This window comes from Patiria miniata, unplaced genomic scaffold (genome assembly GCF_015706575.1).
Source record: "Patiria miniata isolate m_02_andy unplaced genomic scaffold, ASM1570657v1 HiC_scaffold_12, whole genome shotgun sequence".
In the NCBI taxonomy this organism is placed as follows: Eukaryota; Metazoa; Echinodermata; class Asteroidea; order Valvatida; family Asterinidae; genus Patiria; species Patiria miniata.
Genome location: NW_024037050.1, coordinates 6,805,228 through 6,830,888, shown reverse-complemented (window position 1 = coordinate 6,830,888; position 25,661 = coordinate 6,805,228). Strand labels below are relative to the sequence as shown.

General features: G+C 40.0%; 1 protein-coding gene across 2 annotated transcripts; it reads left to right on the top strand.

The window, feature by feature from the left end:
* The first annotated feature begins 24 nt into the window (after window positions 1-24).
* On the top strand, window positions 25-25,661 carry LOC119718779 (sialidase-3-like). Of its 2 annotated transcripts, none has more exons than XM_038188207.1 (10): window positions 25-113; window positions 9,679-9,927; window positions 10,687-10,726; window positions 11,402-11,572; window positions 12,362-12,497; window positions 13,420-13,513; window positions 14,333-14,419; window positions 15,062-15,204; window positions 21,550-21,741; window positions 23,133-25,661. In XM_038188207.1, exons 2-10 carry the CDS (start codon window positions 9,705-9,707, stop codon window positions 23,493-23,495), a joined length of 1,449 nt encoding a protein of 482 aa, XP_038044135.1. In that variant the 5' UTR covers window positions 25-113; window positions 9,679-9,704; the 3' UTR covers window positions 23,496-25,661. The 2 variants fall into 2 exon arrangements, with proteins under 2 accessions (XP_038044135.1, XP_038044128.1); XM_038188200.1 differs by lacking the exon at window positions 15,062-15,204 and adding an exon at window positions 16,503-16,645 and having other exon boundaries at window positions 23,133-25,660.

The following is a 25,661-nucleotide window of genomic DNA, read 5'->3' as shown; positions in this document are numbered from 1 at the left end:
TATCTAGGTAACCAGTTCAATTTATTTATCTGCGCGATTTTAGGCGATTGATCGATTCAGCTTCAGAGGATTTGGAGCGAGGAAAAACCTGACGGCTGACGGTTTGAAAAACAGTGAGTGTTGCGTCATTTATTGAGTTTTTTCTGTTCTAATTTTACCACATTCTGCTGTGATTTCATAAAGTTCTTAATGATTATTATTTATCCGAAAAATAACGTTTCGATGGGGAATAATAAAGTGCGGATGAGGCCTGGGCCCGGCGCGCGCGCGGCTATAAAAAGTACGCAGTGGCTATTGTTACGGCAGCCGTAATGCATTTCCCATTTTCTATCGTTACGGTAGACTGCAACCTGGCAACTTTTATAAAAAAAACATGACAAGAAAATATAAAATTAGAAGGAAAAAAGTGAATTTGAACTTTATTAAAATTCGGACTTTATTTCCCTTTTAAAAAAAATCCTCCAAAGCCTCAGGTTAGAAAAGGAAAAAAATTCGAGTGCAAAACTGAGATTCGAACCCGCAACCTCGCGGTGCAAAATGCTACCCTCTATCGGCTGAGCTGGCGCACTGCTCGATAATACGTGTGGAAACAAATAATTATATACCTGCGTGCGTATCAAAAAAATATCGTAGAGGGCGCTAAACAACGAGTGCCGTAACGATAGCCACTTCGTAAAACGTAAAGCAAAGGCGCTTAGACCATGTAGAGTACGTAGGCCCTATGTTGAAAGTGAAACCTGACGCCACTTCAGCGGTTGTGTACAAAGTCTATGGAGAGTCAAGAAAATTTTCCAAGTTTTTCCTGACAAAATTGGAAATGTTTCTCAGTCCCGGATAAATGTAGGCCTATGTCTTAAACTTAAAAACCATCGTTTTTGCTAGTCCGAGTAACTTGGACCCAACTTATCGCCTTTTTAAAAATTTGGACACGGTCTGGCGATAGTAGACCATGTCCAAATTTTTAAAAAGGCGATAAGTTGGGTCCAAGTTACTCGGACTACGTTTTTGCAATGACTGACCTAGCCCCATAAATGTGGCCTATTTACTGGACTGCCTCCGTAAACATAGGCCACACATCCACATGTACAAAAATCGTGTCGACGGAGCCAAATTTTGATTTTCACATTAAGGCTTAGTTTGTAGGTTTTTTTTGCTTTAGAAGCATACTCACCCTCTTTATAGGCTAATCAGAAAGTGCTGCCTTTTTCAGATGTATATTTTTCGTGAAATTTCCAGATTCATTTTTACACGTTTGCGTATCAAAATTTCAACATGAAATTTCACAAAAAATAGACATCTGAAAAAGGCAGCACTTTCTGATTAGCCTGTAAAGAGGGTGAGTATGCTTCTAAAGCAAAAAAAACCTACAAACTAAGCCTAAATGTGAAAATCAAAATTTGGCTCCGTCGACACGATTTTTGTATATGTGGATGTGTGGCCTATGTTTACGGAGGCAGTCCAGTAAATAGGCCACATTTATGGGGCTATGACTGACCATGCATGACCTTCATTGAGATGATATATGAAGAAAAAACAGCATCAGGTTGCAACATTCTTTCGGGGGGGGGGGGGGGTAGAGGAGGGGGTTGGAGGGGGGTTAGAGGGATGGGAGAAGGGGGAAACAGGGGGAGTGGTAAAGAGGAAATACGTAAATATAGAGAGGAGTTAGCCCTACCTCCATAAATAAAGGTCACTACTCACACTTGAACACGTACCCGAAATTTAAATGTACACCTGTGTCTAGCTTGAGTAACTCCAGCTGATATGCTCCATATTCATTGAAAATGGAGCATGTCAGATGGAGTTACTCAAGCTAACCTGAGGCTGTGTCAAGTTTTGCTTTTCACATTTAGACTTTGTTTGTACTTTATTTACGCTTTAGAAGCACACTCTTATAGCGATACAAAAGAAGTCTCACCTTTCTTAGTACATGTCTATTACACGTCTATTTTTCGTGTAATTTCCAGGTTCGTTTGCACACGTTTGCGTATCTAAATTCCAACATAGAAAAGATCACGCACGTGCTGGATCGTTTCTGCTGTCAGTCACGTAGACTTGAGTCAAGGGGCATGTGGTAACCTGGACACGAAAAAAAGACCACGCGAGTGCAGTGGCGGCGCACACAGCCAATGAGCTCCGCCACTCACATGAGAGCGGCGTAGGATAAAAGGGGGAGTATTCGACCACTTTTTAGTAAAACTGGCACTGCCTAGTGTAAATGAGAGAATAACCATAGTAACTCATGACATGATCATGAGCTGTTGGATTCGGAGCGGGACACTCCTAAATCAGCTTAGACTTGACTGAAGTCGGACTTAAGTCCATACCTACACTGCCGTCACATCGTTTTCATAAACCGTTGTCCATCTTGGACGATTTACAGTCTTTGGTAGCAAATGACATAACAAAATGTAGTTCACAAAATTCCCCAAAAGATGTATAAATGACGTTAGGCCAAAAAAAAGAATAGTTCTGCTTCCGGTTACCCAACCGACCCTATTTTTAGGCTGCGACCCTAAAAAATGTATCGGCAATTCCAAAAAAAAAAAAAAAAAAAAGATTGAATAAATAAAAATAAAATTTTGTTGTCTTTTCTGTCTTCACAAAATACCTCAACAACCCTTTTGCATCAAAAAATGCTTGTATTTATTTGTTTTCTTACTTACATTCACTTCTTTTCAAAAGAAACCTCCGTTATTTTTACAAATTCGCTTCGCGATATAAACGATGTCCGTACGGCGACTATATCACGTGGCGACGACTGGTTCCCGCCGCGCCGCGCAGGGGCCAATTTAGAAGACATGATGAAAATGCGGTAACCAGTCCATAGCTATGCGATCGCGACCGATAGCGCGCTAGCAGTGCAGGCCACTGTCAACTGGTCGGATTCGACATCGTGAAAAATGCCAAGAAAACACCGATGGAGAAAGAACATTTTTGCAAGTTAATTTACAGAATTGATCTAGCTTGTCTGTGTATGTATTTTCTGTGTTCAAGAGTTCATTTTGAGATCGCACTACTCGTATTTGGAGTGATACATGCCGCGTGTTTCCCGAAATTTTTGACCGTGAAAACAGGTCTGTCGGCCCATGGCGGGCCGCTCGCCACACATGCTCGCATCACACACCTCGGAGTTTTGGCCAGCTCCCCGCATCTTGACTAGCGTTGTGCATATGGTGCGAACGACCTGAATTTTCCATTATTTTTTTAAATTATCGCACGTAAATATATTGACAATAATTAAAGGTAGGTTTTATTCACTTTTTGTTGCCATTTCGTGTATAGCTTTCGTAGTGCAATGGAAATAGTTCAGGCTAAAACTTCGCATATAATTGAATACCCCATTCAATCTGCATAAAAAAAATTGGCAAAAAAAAATTTTTTTTCGACCGACCGACCCTTTTTTTGAAGGGCATGTAATCGGAAGCAGAACTATTTTTTTTTTTTGGCCTTATAAGACGATCTGATTCAAAATTATGACCCCTCCAATGAGTGTGGACTTTCCTTTTTTGTGTGATGTTTATGTACATGTAGCATATTAGCACACATGCGTACCACTTCGGTGTATGTGTACATGTACACCGGTAGGTGCATGTATGTGTACGCATACTGCACAAACTCCCAGTCTAAATTCAACTCGAGCGTGAAACAAGCACAACATGTACATGTCGTGTAAATGCTATACAAACCAATTTATTCATTTAAGGACTTCATATTTTGAAGAAAAAAATTGTTCGAAAACAAAATATAAGATTTTAAAAATCACTGCAAAACTAACTGTGTTAAGTGGCATTGCACTCACGGCTATCTGTTTGAATAATCTTCTGTGTGGTTTTCTTTAATATCGATTTTTCTCTTGTACAAATACCAAGCTCATGCATCTGTATAAATACATAAATACATGCCATACATATTGACATATTAACATATTGACATATTAACATACAATGAATTTGTGTACAAAATACAATATTGACTTTTATTTAACAGGGTGTGTATTGCTGTGATGTAACTGTTTAACAACTGTACATTATATACATACCAAGCATGTACATGTATGTATATTGCAAGCTGTACATGTATTTGTTCTTTACTGACCACATACATGTAGTATTCCACATATATGTACATGTGGCTGAATGGAAGTTGAGCATGCTGTTTGAAGTTAAGCCCAAAGATAAATTATTGAAAATTTGAACCAAGATAAATGATTAACCGGAACAAATGAATTTCACACTTCATTCTTCGGAAATGAAGTGTCAATTACCTAGCAAATATGTACTTTTTTTGTGTGAGGATACCCAAAATAGGTTTCCATTCTCCTGGTAGAAGATGACGCCGTTTAAATTTTGTTTACATTAGATTGAAATTATTTGTTTATTGTCATAATAACGGCCTGTATAGTAAGCCATGACCTCTGTCATCTCACGACTTAATGAGTTGCGTGAGTTTCAGCATGAGTAAACACTTTGTATTCCAAACTGTGAAAACAACCTCGCTTTCCATCTGTTTCTGCTGTTGTACATGCCACACAGATTTTCTCAGGCACTGCTGATGAACTGTACAATACACTAACCATGCACACGTATGCATATATACATGTACATTTTGTACAAGAAAAACAGAAATGGCCCCGGCAAAATCCTATAAAATCCATCACTGGGCAAGAACGCGAATGTAAATGTAAGAATGAACATGCTTGTATTAATTGTACTGTCCTTAACCCTAAACCATCCCAACCCTTCAAAATCCAACTGCATGTTTTGTTGGAATCTGTTCTATATTGAGTACTTCACTAGTAAACTAAATTAACTAATTGTGCTTTGCATGGGGCATAAAGAAAGGACCACTCTATGGTACATGTAGGTCCTTTTTTTGTCCTTTCTCTATGCATGGGGTAAGGCATACCACCATAATCAGCAACAGTTTAGGTGTTTGAGTTAATAATATGGTGTTGGATTTTGCAAGAGAAGTTCCTAGTAATGAATCCAAGCCAATTCAATCCAAGCCAAGCCAATTACCGCAAAACCAATTACGTGTTGTATTTTAGGGGAATTGTCAGTTAAAGGGAAAATACAACATTTGCAAACATCAAAAAACGAATTGATCAAATCATCACGAAATACCTTACTGAATTGTTAGGGACTGACAGTCTAAAGCATCCTTTAAAATCGTGGCTCCTGGTGTGCTGACATTTTCCAGAAAACCATTTTCCAGAAAACGCTGGTCGGCCGACCAGCGTTGGAGAAAACTGGCTTTTTTCAAAAATTGTTCTTAATTTTTCATATTTAGTTATTCTGACTTTTCTTTGCAATTGATTACACACCTCTGAAGGGGTACAAGCCTGCTAGACTGATTCTCTGACCTTACAATTCCCCAAAGTGTATTAATTGCTCCGTTTCATCTTAAGTGGGGTCAGGGAACCAGACTACGAGAACATGATAGGTTTTCTTGGTTTTTCCAGCATCTACAAGCCCAAATTGTGAAACAAGTCATTTTAACAATATTTGTTAATACATACTAATCCTCCAAATCCAGTGCGTGAAATTACAGTTGGACATCGGACATTTTCCAACCACTTTCATGGTTTGTCCGACCAAATGCAGATGTGCTCGGACAAAATGTCCGAGCGATTTATGTATTCTTTGTGGAGTTGTCTTTTTCAGAAGTATGAAATAAACGCTTGCACTCAAAAGTATTTTGTTGTTTATTTCCGATGATCCGGTCTGTAATACTTACCGTACGCTGAGCGGCTGCTAACTACATGTACGTGTTGTCTTATATTCACGCAATAGATGCAACGCGTTTACACCCCAATCATTACACAGTCTAGTACAGCGCGGCGTGCACAGCGATAATTGGCATTCGTACGTACGTGCTGTTTGCCAAAAAGTAGACGTGAAATCAAGTCGATAAATTGTGTTTCGATCAGCAGTCTTCGTGTTTCTTCTACAAATCAGTTAATACAACTTTTTGTACTTTTCAAGTCATTTTATGGAAATGAGCAGTGGCCGTTTGTGGAATTCCCAGTTAATTTCTATTGGGCAAAAGTGTTAAATTGGACCTGATTCAACCTCTATTCCTTGCTATAATGATTCGATCGAGCCTCTTTGGACATTCAGAACTGCAATTTCACCCAGTTTAAGTTATGTGTTCTGCAGACTTGAATCGAGTCTGTATAGTGACGAGTCGAAATATAGAGTATTAGGCCTATAAGGACATTGACGCGCATGAGAATTTAGCAAGATCAAAGTACGTTGTGTTGCGCGGTATGCTTTAAGTGCGTGATTGTTACTAAATTCTCACATTGTGGCTTACTACAGAAACGAGCGCGTGAATCAAATTTGGAACGCTAAATGGCAGATCAAAACTTGACAATGGCAGAACACTTTTGATTGTGCTCGGACATTTTGTCTGACCACTTTTTTTGTCTAATTTCACGCACTGCAAATCCATTTATTTCTAAAAACTGAAGCAAAAGCAAATGTTGTACATTCCCTTTAACTATATTGTATGTCAACTGAAGAAGACGCTATTATTTCACGTTTTAGCCCGAAAGATTTCACTTTCCTTAAAAACCAATCACTGGGCAAGTAGGCCTATGTGTTTAATAAATATATGTTTGCACTGTCAATTACCTGAATGTATCAAAGTATTGCACACTCAAACAAAACACATTTATTTTAGAGGATTTTGACATTTAAACTCCCTGGGTATATTTTTTTGTAAAGAACCTAATCTTAAATCCCCCAAAATCCAAATTAAAAGTTAAGGAAACCAATGGAATTAATGGAGAAATAGTTTATTCTTTAATTATCATCAAGTCCACATTCTACCTCCATGGTCCACCAATTAATTCCTTCACCATGCAACCATGTAACATCATACACATACCATTTCAGAAACTCAAGCTATACCTAATACATTGTATTACATGTAGAAGCAGATGTAGATGTATGTATCATTATGTACATGTACTATAGACGAAACCACAGGCATAAGTTCGCTGTACAGGATGTACGTGTACCGTACATGTATACAGTCATCACAAGGCCCCCTTGGAGAAATTTTTGTGTACGGTATTGTACAGAGCAATTGCCCGTTGACAGATAATTTGAACAATTGTATTGTATTGTATTGTTTTATTTCCATTTGTCACAAATTATGCAAATGCAACAGTTTGTTATACTACAACATACCCGGTACATGTACAACACTTTGATCAATTTAAACATAAATGGTGACAGATGGGGGAACCAGGAAAAAAGCCTAAGCTTATACAGAGCCTGGTCCCGTTTGTGAATAACTTATGAAATAAACAACAATTATAGCTATAATTTAAACAGTGGTCAATAAATTAATTAAATTAACTATTTACTTAGCATAATAGTAGAAAAACTGAAGGAAATTGAAATATACATGTACATGCTAATTTACAATATAACATTTGATTATGATGGAGTGTGACTTGTACAAATGCGAATTATGGGTGCACGTCTTATATAATACCGGAAATTAGTAGGTTTTTTTAGATATCTTTTGAATTTATGCACAGTCCGAAAGAAGGGTATAGGGGTAAGCTGATTCCAAAGAATAAGCTGTGGGGTGCTGTGGCCCAGTGGTTACGATGTTCAACTCGTAGTACATGGGTACACGTTCGACTTGGTACATGGGTTCGAATCCGGATGGGGAACATGGTGCTTGTGCGCTTGGGCAAGGCACTACGATTGCCTCTCTCCACCCATGCAGGTGGAGTAAATGGGTACTTGGTAGGAAAAAAATTCCTTCAATGCTTGAGCGCCGTAATGACAGCCGTGCTAAAGCCAGGGTAATAATAGAGCGCCAGGAGCGCTATACAAGAAGCCATTATTATTATTATTATTTGTATTAATAGCTAGCACAATGCTTTCACCATTAAAGGGGGCCTTTTGATTGATGACATACGTACAATGTACGTACCGCTACGTGTACGTTGGTTTCTGTGCAGTGCATATTTAACCTATTTACCTACATTTGATGTTAACATGTAGGTCGTGGCTTCAATGTCTTGTAATATTCAACTGGTCAAATTTTTCAAACCCAACAATGGCCTTGAATTATCCTCTTTGTAATTGGACAGCTAGTGCTCAATTATAGAAGTGTCCACTAATACTAAAGTATAGGCATGAAGCCGTACATCAGTGGCGCCTCCTCCTCTGGTTTTTGTACTGTATGAATAGGGTGCTTTTTTTAAATGTCAAAAGTACAATGCTAACAAAATGTATGTGTACCAAATATACATGTACGTGGCACGTGAACCATACATACATTTGTACATTATGTATTGTGTTTTTAAATCTGCATGTAAAACGGCCTGTGGAATTTCCCCGCAGTGGGATAATAACGTTTTTAGTGTATTGTATTGTATGTACCGGTATATATACCGATAGTTTATCAGACGGTCTAGTTCCATGGTATACGTTGTACATGTCATGCATGTTGTACATGTACATGTACAGTACATGCTGAATGTAAACCAACATGTTCAATACAGTAAACCATTTGATTGGCCCATCAGACATGTCAGACCTCATGTTTTGGTGACGCTTGCTGCCTTTTCAGCTCATAGACCGTGTCTGCCCCTTAATTTGGTAATGTCTGATGTGGCTATTGTTCACATTTGACCTTACAAAAAACCCAATTCATACCCCGGTACATTGTCATGAATGCATGGACATGTACTTCAAAGTTAAAACCCCCCAGGAAATAATGACTTTATGTTGATTTGTTTTCTACAACTTCACGGTTTGAAATCTGTCCTTGACTATCACTATCAGGAAGACATTGTTACATACATAACGGTAGGCCTACATAACATATTCGCTTTATGCGTGCACATGGAATAGAAAGTTAGTTTCTTTTTAATAGTGGATTTCAGTTCCCCTCCAAGGTCAGCCAGAATCAACCTGAAGTATTTTTTTTGGAAATTGAAGAAGGTTCATGTAGAGCCACTGTTCTATATTTTACATGTTCATGTACTTGAAAGGCACAATGATGCTTTAAGTACAACAAGTAGTGTTGTAGGACTCAAGTCCAGAACTCAGACCCGAGTCCATCTCGATTATTAATTTCGGTGAGTTGAACTCGACTTGAGTCACATCGGCAAAAGATTCGGACTCGTACTACTCGATCATCATGACTCGACTTGAAGTTAATGACTTGTGACTTACGAGTTACACATTTTGTTTGACCAACACATACCTTTTAAAAAAACATAAGTCTGATGTTTATTTCCTGAAAGTAACATTAAATCAATGTTAAAGAACATTGAACACACAAACCGTATCGCACTTTGGTGTTGCAAATAATAATGTTTGTTGTTTAATGCACCCCTCCCTATTTCATTGCTTACATGTACCGGAATGTGGTTCCGTGTCCATGTACATCCATTTTGTACAAATGTGACTCTGACTTGGATCAAATGACTTGGACTCGGACTTGACCCACGTGACTCGGGCCCAGACTCGACCCAAGTGACACAAAACTTGGACTCGACTCAAGTGAATTGACTAATGTACATCACTGACAAAAGTACACTGTTGGTTAAGGGAAATTGCTCGCATAAAAGCTTAATAGCGGATCTTGGTTGTGTTGTAATAATATTTTGATTTGCTTTTTCTATTTTCCCTTTTTAACCAGCGTTTGCAGTGAGAATAGTTGAAAGCATGCTCTCACGGCAAATCAGAATGACACTGAAGAGGATAGCGTACAGTGTACGGCCCAGCTGCCAGCTGGTCTTGATTGTTCTGGGCGTGCTCACTGTCGTCTGGGTGCTGATTCTGCTACAGAGGCCCCTGGAGGACATGGCGTCCACCAAGAACAAACGCATAGAAGTGCCAAGACCCAAGGAATATGCTACCAAGAAAGCGTATGAAACCGATATAGAGAGTGAGTTTAGATGGAATCATGTTTTGTCTTACCTGACAGAGGGGTACATGTATGTAGTTGGTAAAGCTGGACATGCTTTTCTTGCAAAGGGAGAGACTTTTTGTTCCATTTGTAAAGGATGTTTGCATAAGATAGGAATTTGGAAAGTTTATATGTTGGGCATGAAAGTTCAGCAAATATGTTAATGGAAGCACTATTCTACATGTATATTAAAACATATTTTATTTACTGCTGTGAGGAACATTTCTGATTATACAACACCTGAATAAATCCCCCGTCATCTGATTGGTAGGTTATTGATCACATGTCATTGAATTATTCGTCCCAACTCTCGGCCCGGCTGTACCGTAAAAATAGAAGTTCTATTCCACGGTAAATGGAAGATCCGTTTGCACGGTCGCGATATTGATACCGTAGCTCTGACGAATCAGATGACAAAGATTTCTTCAGGTGTTGTTTAAAACAAATAATGAATGTTTCACATTTGTGCAGCAATGGAAAGAATAATTTCATTCAGTGACAGATGGAATGTTCCATTCCACAAGGCGACATTCCATCTGTCAATTCATGGCATTATTCTTACCATTGCACTCGTAAACATTCAGCATTGCTTAGACAGCCCAACCTTTCTTAACAGTATAATCTGACGTGCATTTCCAACAATTTTCCACTTCTACCCTACAACTTGTGAATTACAAAGCATCACTGCACTGTATTTGACCCATCTGACAGTGTGTATATTTGTTTGTTCTCTCGCAGTTGTTTACAAACAAGGATTCCTAGGGTACAACACATCAAGGTGAGTTCACATTTATTCTGGTTCCAAATATCATTAGAAAAGCAGAATAACTTACGTTGTTGCAATTGTAATTCTTGGATTGCAAAAAATATGAAGTATGTACTCTGTGCACCAGTACCCTCAGTTACACAAAGAGAATTGTGTGAAATTGCGTCGGAACCGTTGGCATCAAGTACAAAAGTCATGCTCAGGTCACAAAAGTGAGAAGTCGTGTGATTATCAAACAAGTGGCATCTCAACACATGAAAATCCCAACCATGCTCATGTCTCTCGCGACAAAGATTCACAATAAAATTAGATGATCCGGATACCATCACGTCGTCGTAACTTCCCACAGGTCGATAACGATTGATTCCTGCCCCTATACAATGCGTTCCATTGCATCCCAGAAATTGAAGTTTTTCTACTCTTGCGACTGTTGATTTTTCGGAGTGCCAACTGATGCTGATCGTCTTAATATCGTCACTGTAACGCTCGGGTCGCACAAAAAAAATTCAGCGACTGAATTTTGCCAATGGTCGTAGCTCAGGCGCAGTTTGATCCTGAAAAGTCAGTTGCCGACTGTTCTGTGTCATGTGTGTTGTCGCAAGGTCGATTTGAGGGCAGCTTAAGAGACCTTGAATGAGTATGGGAGTATCTTTAGAAACTTGTTTTTTCTTTTACACTGCCACCCAGGATCCCAGCCCTGGTTTATCATCAGGGCTACTTCCTAGCATTCTGTGAGGCTAGAAAGGAAACCTTCAGGGACATTGGAAGCATGGACCTGGTGGTGCGACGAGGCAGGAGGTTGGATTGGAAGGTGCAGTGGGGAGAGGTCATAGTAGTCGTCACTAAACCAGGTTACAGGTAGGAAATATAACATCACATTAAAAATGTGTATACAGTACATGTACCTGGGTAACCTGTAAGGGAGTGCGACCTAGTGGTTGGGGTTTGTGTCTTGTGATCAGAGGGTCAGGGGTTAGAATCCAGTATGTTGTGTCCTTGGGCAAGCCACTTCACCCCAACTTGCCTCTATCCACCTAGGAGTATTGGCCTAGTGGTTAGGGTTTGTGTCTCATGATCAGAGGGTCAGGGGTTTGAATCCAGCTGCTGGCCATATGTTGTGTCGTTGGGCAATCCACTTTACCCCCACTTGCCTCTCTCCACCCTGGAGTACTGGCATTAGCTGGGGAGTAACCCGCGACGGACAGGCATCCCATCCAGGGGAAAAGACTGAGAATATTTCTCAGTCTTTTCCCCTGGATGGGATGCCTGTCCATGCCACTTAAACCGGAGATAAACGTTGGCCTGGCAGGCCATATTAGCTCGTGACAGACTCTACTAACAGGTCTGCGTAATCAAGCGTGTGCAAGAGGTCATTAGCTTTCTTGCGCCCATTATGCGCACGTCAAGTTTGCTTGACGATAAATTGGTTATCATGCTCACGCTTGTGGAACACGGAAAATGTAATGCGTCTGTGTCCCAAATACCACTTGGCCTTTGGCTTCGTTGCATGTCGGACATGTGCACTAGCTACATTATCCTGTGCTCCACAAGGGCTCGTGGGATAACTTATTTGTCCACTGCCCTAAACTTATTTTTATTATCTGTGATCCATAACTGCCTTTGCCTGTGATTGACACTTCTTTGCAGGGTAATGAACCCTTGTCCAATTGTAGACAAGGACCTGGAAGCTATTGTTTTAGTCTTCATAGCCATCCCAGCTCATCTGAGTCAGTGGACGATGGTGGAAGATGGATTCATACAACAACAGGTCATGGTTACAAGGGTGAGGACATGTAAATAACTGGTAGATGGAACTATTACAGAGCCAAAAGGCTGTGCCAAACTCTGGATTTGTTTTGCAGGATATAAAAAAAGAAGTTGGATCTAAACACAATACCTGCTTGAAAATCGTTTTGAGTCCATTCCCATCAGAAGTAATTTGTGAATATGTAGTCAAAAGTCATGCTTCGTTTTAAAGTGCATGCAGTCGTGTGCAGTTCAGTATGTGTATTGGCTTGTATTGTGAAACAAATCGTTGAAATTCTATTGCGAATCCTATTTTTCTCTCGTTATTGTTCATTTGTCATTACTGAATTGTTGTTTTTATTACTATGTGCATACATGTGCAAGAGAGGTTTTAAAATCTGATTCATTCATACCTACCAAAGTTATTACCCATTCCCATTGGTCGAGAGCCGTCACGTGGTGGTTGATAAAGACCGGCTGGCTGGTCTTTAACACTTTTTTAGTGTCACATGAAATTTGGACTTCTATGAAATCCGGTGCCTTTTACTGGTAGTTACCATTTTATTGGTTGAACGTTCACAAAGCACACGCAGGCATGCACAATTGTACCAGTGAGTCATTATTTCATAGTCCTAAAGTCACACTACACCGTCACAGCTGCGTTCTGTGCTACATTGTGCATTACGCGCCACACGCGTGCCAATCTCCGTATAAGGAATTGTTTACGACATGGACATACCATAATATAGCTGGAGGGGTGTTGCGAAAAACATGAAATAAAACCGTTGAACAAATCGTTGAAAATTAATAATTTTTTGACTTGTTTTGACTTTTGTACCAAACATTTTTGATTTTTTTTTTTACTCAAACCGGCCAAGCACACATTTATTCCCTTAGTTTAATTTAGCAAATCAGCGTTTACAATTGTTATTACATGTTCTATTTTCTTTTCTTGCCAGAGTTTTGATAATGGGTTGACGTGGACCTATCCCCGTGACATCACAGCCAGCACTCTAGGCAAGATGCGTATCCCGCCGGGAATCTACGCCCCAGGCAAGCACTGTTTCATGCACTGTTAAACGTTTGACCTTTGTTCGTTTTGCGCTGTGAATCACTTTTATAAACACTGTAAAAAAAAAAAGAATGCCCACACTCATTGGAGGGGTCATAATTTTGAATCTGATCGTCTTAAGACATGTAAGATGACGTCATTTATATAGAACTTTAGGGAATTTTGCTAGCTACATTTTGATACCCCGTTTGCTACCAAAGACTGTCCATGATTGACAAAAATGATGCAATTACACGAGGAGACATTGCCAAGCGTAATCACACATGCATGACATGTCTGTAATTCGCCCCTATAGACTGCACAGTGCCCGAACAAAGCGCTGGTAATTTAATTCGCGTGCTCGCATGCATACAAGCACTGTGCGAGCGGTATAACCTGCCGTTTGTTTCGGGCAGTGTGATATTGTCAAGCAGCAATTTCCACTCGCGTACTCTTTACGTTTTCAACTTTTCAAACTAAATAATTTTTCATAAACCGTTGTCAATGTTGGATGATTTACAGTCGTTGGTAGCAAACAGGGTATCAAAATGTAGCTAACAACATTCCCAAAAGGTCGATATAAATTAAGTTGTCCTAAGACGATCAGATTCAAAATTATAACCCCCTCCAATGATGAGTGTGGACTTTTTCTTCTTCTTTTTTGCGGTGTTTATAAGGGCAACATCTGGAGGGGATCAGGCAGTATTTCAAGTTTTTTTAACCTAAACTTGCCGTGCCCTGCTATTTTCGCGGTCCTTGTCATTGTTGTCAGTCAATATTTTTCCAAAAAAATATTTAATATTGACTTGTATTGCCAACAGGTCCCGGTCATGGCATCCAGACCTCATCAGGGAAACTCGTCATTCCAGGCAACTATTTTGTGAAAGACAAGTTCGGCTCAATGCTCAGTGAGTATTTGCTATCATACATTATTCATGCATGTAAATGACATTTAAACAAAAAATATAAACTCCGTTTTGGTATATTTACCAACTTGCAAACCATCTGCATTATCGGAATTTGGACTTCTATGAAAGTTGAACATTTAAGAATCATTTAAAGTTGATAAAATTCTGATAAACCATTATCTCTACTTACATACCAAACTAGAAGTTGGTCAGAAACTTATTTTCATATTTTTGGGCACATTTTGAAAGGGTTCACTGTGCACTTCGAATTAAAATCGGAAAATCACGTCAAAATATATTTCTCTGCTAACTTTTTTAACGGGTAGATAAACTCACATCTTATGAAAGGGAATGTTTAGAGCTTGATGGAATTTCACCTACTGTGAACTTTCAGGTAACAGTTTGCTCTAGCAAAGCACTAGAGGCGAAAAATCAAAGTGTGCCTCGTTAGGGGCTGTGCCACGTTAGGGTACATCAACAATATAGGATTATCCTGTAACCCTTATGGCTGAATTTGGCCCATTGTGTAGAAGACTAGATGCATGAGAAGACTTCTAGTGAATATCGCCATTCTGAATCAACTGATTAGAATCTTGTGCACTCCCAGTGTCTGTTATTTTGCTTTTTGTTTGATGCATGCAGAAAATAACGATAACTTTAACGACAGCACCAACTATGCTAATGTGGTGATCAGCAGGGACCACGGCCTGTCGTGGTACTTTGGCGGTAGCATACCGTTTGATTTTGACCGGACGTGGCGTCCTATCCACACTGCCGAGCCAATGGTATGGCTTATTTGCACAAACCTACAAACGATAACCTGAACAGGCCTCGGTAGTGCTGCAGCAATTTTGGTGTACACTTTGTCCCTTCACTGTACATGCTGTACAAGTACATTGACGTGTATGTCTGAAACCACATTCCCTGCACAAACAGTTAGATGATGCTTTCTGACCAGACTCGAAGGCCCAGGGGACAGGACCATAGAGTAAATTACTAGAGCGCTAACTCCTCATTCCCCCGCGGAGATACTTTGAAGCCCTCCTGGGCGCAGACATTTTGAATTCATGTGCGTGTTTGTAGAACATTGTAATGAAATCAGATGCAATGAATTTCGAATAATGCTCTAAATGCAACGCACAAGTACAACGCACGCGTTTGCTTTTGAGTTGTTTGCGCAGAGTAAAATGAAACGCTCATTTACTGATTGTGTGTTTCAGTTTTGGGTGTCTCGGCTTAAGATAACGCACTAGCATAGAGTACAAACGCAGATATGGAAATATCCATACTAAAACCGTACAAAGTTTCTAGTTTTGCGTAGGTTTGTGCACAAACATGGATGCGCCCAGCAGGCTTCACTTTGTACAAGTTGAAACTCTAGTAATTCAATATAGCTCTATTGACGGGACACACTGCGTGCGCATGTCTGTTCGTGTGTGTATAGCTCGAAGTACGCACAGCTTATATTATTCTGAACATGTACAAAGCCATAGTGTCTTTGCATGGGCATCAGGCGTCATCAGCAATACGTTCGAAACTCCTCCCAGTGTTCTCCCCCAACCCTCACCTTGTTAACGTTGAGGGGGTACTTGCACATGGAGTCCACACCTGCAATATGTCATTTAGTAGTTTGAAAGCCTATATTTGATTGCATGTCAAACTCCACACATGCACTTGTGGTAGTCTGCATACAACCTGTAGACTCACGAAGTAGCACCAAGATTGCTGCAGTACAACCAAGGCCTGTTAATCATATTTGTATGAATTCATTTAACAACTAACTTTTTTCTTTTCCCTGTTGTCTTATTTTCATCTACCCACCTTCCCTCACTCCCAATATTTCTTGAACATTCTGTCCATGTACTGTGCATTCTCTGCTCCCCTCCCTTCCCCGTTTTTCGTTTTCCACTTCACTCCACCCCTTTCCCCTCCTATTCTCCCACCCCTGCCCTCCTCCCACCCCTTCCCCCCACCCCACCCCACCCATCCTCCCAACCCTTTCCCCTCCTATCCTCCCCACACCCACTCCCACCTCCACTCACACTACCCCAAAAAACCCACCCGTGCATACATCGCCGGACAGAGTTTGAGGAAAATATCTATGACAACGCAAATTACGCCAATGTGATATACAGCAGCGATGGTGGCGTGTCGTGGCACCTAGGGGGCAGTATACCGTACGGAACGGACGCGTCTGGCTGGACCATTCACAGTAACGAGGCTATGGTAGGGATGCAGTCACCGAACTTCCTTCAGACATGCTTCTCTGAATGGAGGTTTTTTTTGTACACGTGCAAATTGTGGTTGCGTTTTGAAATGTATAAAAAAAAATACTAATTACTGCATCGAACTAAACCGACTTGAATTATTTTATTTATTTATTATAGGTTTTCCCGGTTAATTTCTCAAAAATGTTGTTTCACTTCTGAAAATCGGTCATTCATTTTCGTCTGATTTGAGAATCGCTCTGAACACACGTTTCATATTCGCTACCAGGGCATTCGATTCCATTTCAGTTCAATCAATTAAGTGATTGAGCATCACCTTTGGTTTATGTCCATTCAAATTGGCTTACAAGACTTCTTTTTTGAATTTTTGCTTTAAGAAGGCAATTTAAAACATTCACCATTCTATTTCACTTTTAGTTTAATGCATTCAGTACCAGATACAATTAAGGGTTTCTTTGCATTAACTGTCAATCAAATTAGCTGTACCTGAAATCAATTCAGAAATGTATGCTTGTGTAAATGAATGCACAGGTAACATAATTGGCCGTCTTTTTGTCCAAACCGAATTCACGGACAATGAAAAGGATGGATCTTTTGTTGAATTGAATTGGAATTAAAGACGTACTTTCAAATTCAGACAAAAACGAATGACTTTTCAGAAGTGAATGAACATTTCAGGAAATTGGCCAGAAAAACCTAACCTATTCAATCTCTTCACCAAATTCAATTTGTTTTACTCCCAATATATTTTCAGTTTGTATGTTTCATTTTTACATTTTTTTTTTTTTTTTTAGAAACAAAAACAAAATGTTTTTATTTTGGCTTGCAAACAGATGTGGCCCTGTGAGTAGACTGGCTCCCTACCCTTCATAATCAATTCTGAGATAGGGAGTCATTATTTATTAAGTAATTATTCCATAACTAAATGTGGGTGGATTTTTTTTAATGATAGCTGATTCAAAAGTTAATAACTATTGTGCTGTTAGAAAAAAAGCACTTAAAAAAAGCACCAGAATTGTTTTTGGAAACTCCAAACTTGAAAAAAAAAACAGGGACAGTGCATCTTGTATTGCATTTTAAGTTGAACAAAAAAAATGTCTTTGGTTGCATTTTAAGTTTTGAATAAAGAAAATGGGCTGAATTCCATTCAGATTTGAATCTTTTCAGACTGAACACTGCAGATTTATGTTGCATGGCGGTCTGCGTTGCCTTGAATCTGTTCCCCTTAGTCGTAAATTGCATACAGTTTGTACTATGTATCAAAAGAAAAGTCCTACTTTTGATCTGTTGTTTACCAATGGAATTAAACCAAAATTTCAGATCATGTAAACAAGGCATAACACATTTTAATGGAGGGAGTTTCATCAGCTTTGCGCAAGAGGGTGAGATTTAAACGCTATTCAAAAAAAAACCCTCACTTTCAGAATGCCGATATAGCGCTGCAGATGGTGGAGGAAGGTGTGTGCTGCGGCTGAAAGCTTCTGAAGGAATGCAGGATCACCCCTGATGTCATTGCACACCTCCTCGATCGTGTGTTGCGCCAAACGATCGTGGTGTGCAATGACATCAGGGGTGATCCTGCATTCCATCAGAAGCTTTCGGCCGCAGCACGCGCCTTCAGCCACCCTCTCCAGCGCTGTATCGACATTGGAGGACGCCAAGTCAAAAGTGGCAGATTCTGAAATACTATTTTATTCGTATGGGTTTAAATCGCACCTTCTTCCGCAAAGCTGATGAAACTCGCTCCATAAAATTTGTCACGCCTTGTTTACATGATCTGAAGTTTTGGTTTAATTCCATTGGTAAACAACAGAGTTATTTAGGATCAAAAGTAGGACATGTTGTGTTTTTTTGACACGTAGTTCATCATGCACATGCTCACTACATTAGCAATGCTGCACACATAGACAACGGCACTCTATTCATGAGCACTTTCGTGTAACAACTACTTTGATCTTTGCTCCCATCTACAGTGATGTAAGCCCTCCTGCAATTGCCTGATTTCAGGGATTTTGTGTCATAATTGTAAATAACATATTGGCACCATACATGTGTGTACATACTCGTCCTCAGTACCTCAAATTTCAGGCAAAAATGTCGGAACCCGCTTACATCTCAGCATATACAGCCTGTCTTAAAAAAAATGGTACAATCAGAAAAAAAATTGGTTAAATATGAAATTTCAAAATAAGTCATTCTTACTTGGCATATTATTAAAGAACAAAGACTGGGCTTTCCAATAGTGTTTGTTTGATCTTATTTGCTTTTGTCAATTCAGAGATATAATCAATTAAGTGCGATACACCAAAATCGATTTTGTGCCACTTTTATGCATGGGCAGAGTTGTTTCGAGTACTGTGCCATGCTGTCTTGAAGCTCACAAAAGATTGCAACTTGGCAAAAGAAACAAACTCGATTTTTGTGTTCCGCAGTAAACTGGAGTTATCTCTGGATTGACAAAAGCAAATGAGATGAAACAAAAAGTATTGGAAAGCCTGGTCTTTTTTCTTTAATGTGATGCTCAAAACGACTTACCTATGTTGAGATTTAATATTGAAAAAAAAGTCGTTTTCAATTGTACCATTTTTTTGAGACAGGCTGTAGTTAAAAGTTGCCATATTGTTTAAAGGTAGAGTACATCATTTGCAGGCGTCCAAAAAGTAACTGACAAAATTATTGTTGAAAAGCATACTTGGTTTAAAGATAGTAATAGCACTAAACTCCCTGTGAAGTTATTCTTTCTGGCATGCTGTCATTTTGAAGAAAACAATAAAGGAAGGTCAGTTCCAAAGATGCGTCTAACAGACGCATATTTGGAAATTTCTGTTTTTAATTTGGCAACTGGTGCGCCCAAGCGTTTATTTCATGCACATGCAGGCGCGGTTGTTACAATTTGACGGTTCGGTGCGTGACTTCGCTTAGCTGCAATCGGCTGAATGAGAACGTGTCCCTGACGCTGATTTCAGGCGCAATTCAAAACATGACTCTGCAACTTTTAAATTGAAATCAAGATCCTAGACTATTGTTTTCTTGGAATATACAGCATTCACCGAGCTAAAACTTCATCAGGCTAGTTGTTAAGCTCCCCTCTTTAGATTTGGAGCACTTTTGTTGCTTCAAAAGAAAAAAATTAAGGAACAAATGACAAATGATGTACTTTACCTTCAGTGTTGACAAACATGCTACTTGTGTTTTTCCTTTAAAGAAACTCAGTTGTTCAGAGTTAACAATTGTTGACTGCTGTGATGTGGGATAGGGAGCTATGCGTCCAGAGGGTGTTCAAAACGTCATATATCCCACATCACAGCAGTCAATAATTGTTTTGTTATACCTCTGTCTTGGATTCTTTGGATTTTGATGTAAAATCACAAAAACAAACAGTCAGTAAACACAACAATCATGACAATCAAACACCAACTCACATGCATGTCGCGTGCTCGAAACAGCTGATTTGTCTGCGAGTTCACTGCTCCCTCTCATGCGCGAAAGCATGGTGAAATAGCGCGGGTACCAACGATACAAGCGTTTCACACTGTACGTACAGTCCGTGCAAAGTCTCACACTCCCTGTGGGATATCACGTACCTGATATCCCACAGGGAGTGTGCCATAACTTTTTATAAACTTAACACACGATCGTTCTAGACCAATGGAAATACAGTATTCAAGACAGAGGTATTTACAATGGAGTACCGAAGAACCAGAAAGTGTAGTGCAAATGAATGGAGTACGCGCCCGTGTTGGTTCACGGGCTGAATCACGCGCTAATGTCTTTCACACACACATCGTGCGCGTGACGTATTCACTTCGGTACTCTATACAGTATGTTGATTCCTACAGTTTTATATGTATGGTACATGGAAAATGCACTAACATAACATGATCGTAGCATTGATTAGATGTTGTTGACACCTTCATGTATGATTTGTTTTGTATATTGTACTTGTAAAAAGTTTGTCAATATTTTTCTTTCCAAAATAACAAGGACATCTGTCTTGCAATGCACATCTCCCCTTCCCTTCCCTTCCCTTCCTTTCCCACCTCCTTGCATGCTTTCGTTTGATCTTTTCTGTATTAATTCTGAGTGTTCTGTGGTTTGACTTAGTGATCAAATTATGTTCTTGCCTTGTTTCTTATAATTTATTATTGTTATTTGTTCGGCCAAAGTACAAAGATACAGCAAGCAATCCACACAAAAAAACAAAAGTAAACAAAAACAACCCAATCCAAGCTGGCCAGGATTGACAAAAGAATACTAAAATACTGTGACTTGAAAGCCTGTCAATCTGTGACTCGAAAGCCTGTTTGCCTGTTCTTGTGCGTGTGACTAAAATGTTGCTTGTCAGCATGTGTGTTGTATTGTCAGTTTGATGAAATTTGTGTTACTTTAAGCAGTGTCCAGCAGCTGATTTCAGGAAACTTTACGCGATGGCACATAACTCCACTTATGTCACATTGTATTGCGTATTAGTTCCGCAACATTTTGCGATAAAATTAACAGTCCTTCCAAATTTTAACAAAAGTGTAACATTGAAACATTACTTTGGTTTTCGATTCGCAGCATTGCTAATGTTGCTAGCATCGTGACTTTGGGCTTGATCCCGGGCTACTTGTCAAATACAGGTTTATGGCTCTGACAACCGCCCCTTGAACAAAGACATTGACAAAATGGGAAACCCACAATGGATCGGTAATCCGGAAGTTTCAGATTCAAACCCCGCTCCAGTCAATTTCTTTGTTCAACTTTGAAAAAAAAAAAATATTATAATGCACCTAGTCATTTTTCCTTTGAACAAATGAAAACTGAAACATTCCTCTGTCCACTGCTTTACGAATATATTAAACTGACAGAATGATTATTTGCTGGATTTAAGAAACGAAAATTGACTGTGATTTCCCATAGGTTGTTGAAATGCAAGAGGGAGTGCTCATGCTAAACACCCGAACCCTGCATCCCGACTTACCCAGAGTTCAATCCTGGAGCAGAAACGAGGGACATTCCTTCTCCTCGGGAAAACTAGTACCTGAACTCATCGAGCCCGGGTATAAGTTGGTCAACAATGAAACGCAGTCATCTAAAGCGGCAGGGTGCCAGGTATGTGCATGGGAAGCAACTTTTCTATGAACAAGACTAGGCAAACCTAGTAATACTGGTCTCTGAGCACTTTGGTCTAACGGTCTATGTATAGGCAGTCATCTGAGTCAAATTTTGGGCCAAGGCGAAGCTTATGCAAGTCTAAGGCTGAGAATCAATGGGCGTATTCGAAACGTTCTTGTGTTAAACAAACACGAGAACAGGGTTCCGAATGACGGGAACCAACACACGAACGGTGTTTGCGAACAGGATTTTTACTCCCCACTTATAGGGGAGTAGATGAAGAACATCAAGAACAAAGATGGCGGACTTAGGCCCCTACCGGAACTTGCGTTACTATTTGTGTATAAAATTGAAAGCATTCATTCAGTGCAGGAGCAGTAACGATAACAAAATATAATTGTACCTGGTTATATACATGTACTGGGCTTGTCAGCCTTGTCTTTGCCAATTTCTATAGCTGTTTCGGGATTTCAATTATTTTTGTATTAATTCAATTGATTGTCCGTTCTTTTCATTCGGCGTTTTGATACGGCGGCACACACTTGCGCGTTAGTAATCGGCAACCCGAGAACACTGTTCGCGGGTCACTCAATAACAGGGTTTCGAATACGCCCCATGTGTCCATCATGCCTTAAGCGCAGCGCACACTGCGTGTTGTGTGAAAGTCAGTTCGAAAATCAATGTGCATACATCCGTGTATCCATATTGCGTAGTGCGCTTTCAGTACTGTGCTATCCATTGAAATGTTATACGCTTTAGGTAGGGATTGAAACGGGTGACGCATGGGATGCGCATGGGATTTGTTGCCCGCAACCTGAGGGCGTTTTCGAATCCCTGTTCTTGACAACACGCGTGTAACACGAAAACGTGTTCTCGAGCTGGTTGTTACGAACGCGTGGGTGCGTGTCGCATCGATATAAAGCAATGCAAAATGGCCGACAATCATCTGAATTTGTACTTAGGCCTATTCCAAATGAACGAGGACGACTGTTGCAAAACCGGACATGCGGGGATGAAATTGCAGACCTGCACTATAATGGTATTCTTATTCCAATCATGACATTAGGGTATTAGCAAAAAAAAAAAAACACAAAACAAATTACGAATCTGCACAGTCCGCCTTTTTGTTCAAGCTGCACCTCGCTGAACCCTCCATCAACCAGGGAGTGAAAAAATCGATCCGCGAACGCCCTCTCGGGTCTGTTCGTCATGTTCGAGACCGCTGTTCTCGGGTCGGGTTAACCCGAGTGTTGTCAAGAACAGGGATTCGAAAACGCCCTAAAAGTGGAGCAGAAGGCTGAAGAATGAGTTACAGATTGAGCCAAATATTGCAGTTGTCGGAAGATTCTATTTCTTCAAGTATATTTGACCTTGTTCTCTTCCGACAGGCTAGCCTAATAGGCTTCCCAGCACCCCACCACATCAGTAAGCACAAGACCTGGTTAGCTTTCTCCAATCCGGCCTCCATGTTCCGCGAGCACATGTCGGTCCGTCTAAGCAGGGACGGAGGCCGGACCTACACCAACCCCTGGACGATATACGATCTCCCCGCCGCCTACTCGGACCTGACGTATTTTGAGACGCTGGACCGGGAGACGGGTCTGAAGCTGCAGAACTTTGCCATCCTCTTTGAAGGAGGCACGGACACTCCCTACGAGAAGATCATGTTTAAAATGTTCAACCTGGATGCCTTGCTGTCCAGGGTGCCAAGGACTATCAGACGACATCGGACTGCCGCCGGTAGTGACTGAGAATTGCTTTTTCACTTTAAGTTTTGAATTTGTTAAGTTAGTCACATATTGAGGAAAGTGTTCTGTCAAGTCCATCACGAGAAGATCATGTTTAAAATGTTCAACCTGGACGCCTTGCTGTCCAGGGTACCAAGGACTATCAGTTGACTTCGGACTGCTGCAACTTGTGACTGAGAATTTTTTTTTTTTTAATTTGAGTTTTGAATTTGTTAAGTTAGTCACATATTGAGGAAAGCGTTCTGTCAAGTCCATCACAAGTCCTCCAGTCCTAAGTCAAGTCACAAGCTATTCCAATGAACTGTAAACATTGCACGGCCTTGTTACAGTTTGTCCGCTGCTAATTTTGGCAAGACTGGGGAATAGACCTGTGATTTATTTGTGGCCGAATTTGCGCTGGACGTTTGATGACATTTTGATGGACTTGTGATGGACTTGAAAATGGCTCTGACTCAAGTTGCCAGTGGGTTAATTTTATTTGCCAAAGAACAAATCGATAAGGTGTTGCAATCAAGTATGAGACTCTTGTGTTCGTGAGAAAATTTTCTAACCAGGGGCACAGATTTGGTCAAGTTGAAGGCATCTACTTATTAACAAGGTTGATATTGTCAAATGGAATCGCAGCTAAGGCACCTTGGATGATCTGTGAGAGTGGATGGTACTGTAGTGCTGTGCGTTTTCGAATAATTTTGTATGTGTGCATTCGATTATTCTAACATGGACTTGATCGAATATTCAAATATTCGAAATGGGCGTATCAAGTTTTACCTGCGCCATCCGTAGCTGACCACCAATCATGATCTGTGTGTGCTGCACTTGTCAAAAATTGGCAAAGAGCGTTGAAACAATACAAAGAACATCATGGCTGTATCAATATATATTTTTTTTTGAGATAAAGGAATGGCTGATGTTTGACAGATTTTACAGAGGAATTTTCAGCTTATGTTCCTCATGGAAGCGCCCAAAATCATGCATGTAGTCTGGCTTTTGACAAAAGTGTGGCATTTGACAGTGAAACCATGTAACATACTAAAATATTGTGGACGTTTTTCATCATTTCTTCGAGAGACCACTCGCATTTTTTTGAAAAATCTGAATTGAAAAAAAAAAGCTATTCGGATATTCGGTGGAGGATTGAATATTCAGTATATCAGGCACAGAGCCCTATGGTGCTGTTGGATCTCACATGAGCCTGTCAGTGCACTACTTCGCACACATGAACCAAGTCTCATCTCTGCCTGCACAATCATGTAGCATCTTTACATGAAAAATGTATTTCCACATCTTCAGGTGGAACACGCCTGATGAGTCTCGGGGCTTTGCCCACTGGTTTTCATAACCTTTGCTCATGAGTCACATATTGCACTACATGTAGCTGTTGATGTCATAACTTTGCATAGTCCATTTGCAAAGCCGCCTTGTCCAACTCTTTACACCGTGTTTGCCACACCACATGCAATTAACCTTTTTGAGATATCGCGGATGCAATAGGATGGGGCTTAATTTGTAGGGGCTTAATTTGGGTAAATACAAAAGATTTTACCCAGACCAAATGACGCTTTTATTGTGTACACCATATCTCAAACAGGCTAACTGAATGGAGCACGGTAGTAACTCAGCTATAACATGGCGGTTGCTGGATGGCATAATTAGTGAAAGTGGCAAGTCAAACATTTTTTTTTTGGTGAGGCTCTAGTGTCGCTGTGGAAATGCTTACCGCCATTAGTTTTGTATTATTTTAAAGCTTGGAATCGTAACTTTATCCCTGGTAAGTATTGGTTTTATTTTCACAAGGGTTTTGAAATGGAATCATGTTCCAATATAGGCATGTCAAAAACATACTTAATTGATTTCAAAGAAAAATCAATCGTGTGATTTTTTTCTAATGTGGAAATGGTTAATCATGTAGAAAATGTGAAGATCTCGTTGCCTTTTACTTTGTGTGTTTCCTATTCTTTTCGATCCACGTAGGCTACACCTCAAATGAATTCACTGTTCTTCGTTTCAAGTTCAATTTTGAAATTCACGTGCAAGTATGTACCTACTCAAAAAAGCGCGCTCAAAGTGTGACTTAAGTTCGCATCTGATCAATTTTTCTTGAAATCGGTTGAGTTTGTTTTCGACATGCCTTTATTTGAACACGAATAATTTTAAAACTCTTCTAATTAT

What these genes read in the sequence shown, in the direction of transcription:
- LOC119718779 (XM_038188207.1), top strand. Translation starts at nt 9,705, where the DNA reads ATGCTCTCACGGCAAATCAGAATGACACTGAAGAGGATAGCGTACAGT. An exon ending in GTATGAAACCGATATAGAGA is followed by an intron (nt 9,928 to 10,686) that starts GTGAGTTTAGAT and finishes GTTCTCTCGCAG; the next exon opens with TTGTTTACAAACAAGGATTC. An exon ending in GTCACTAAACCAGGTTACAG is followed by an intron (nt 11,573 to 12,361) that starts GTAGGAAATATA and finishes ACTTCTTTGCAG; the next exon opens with GGTAATGAACCCTTGTCCAA.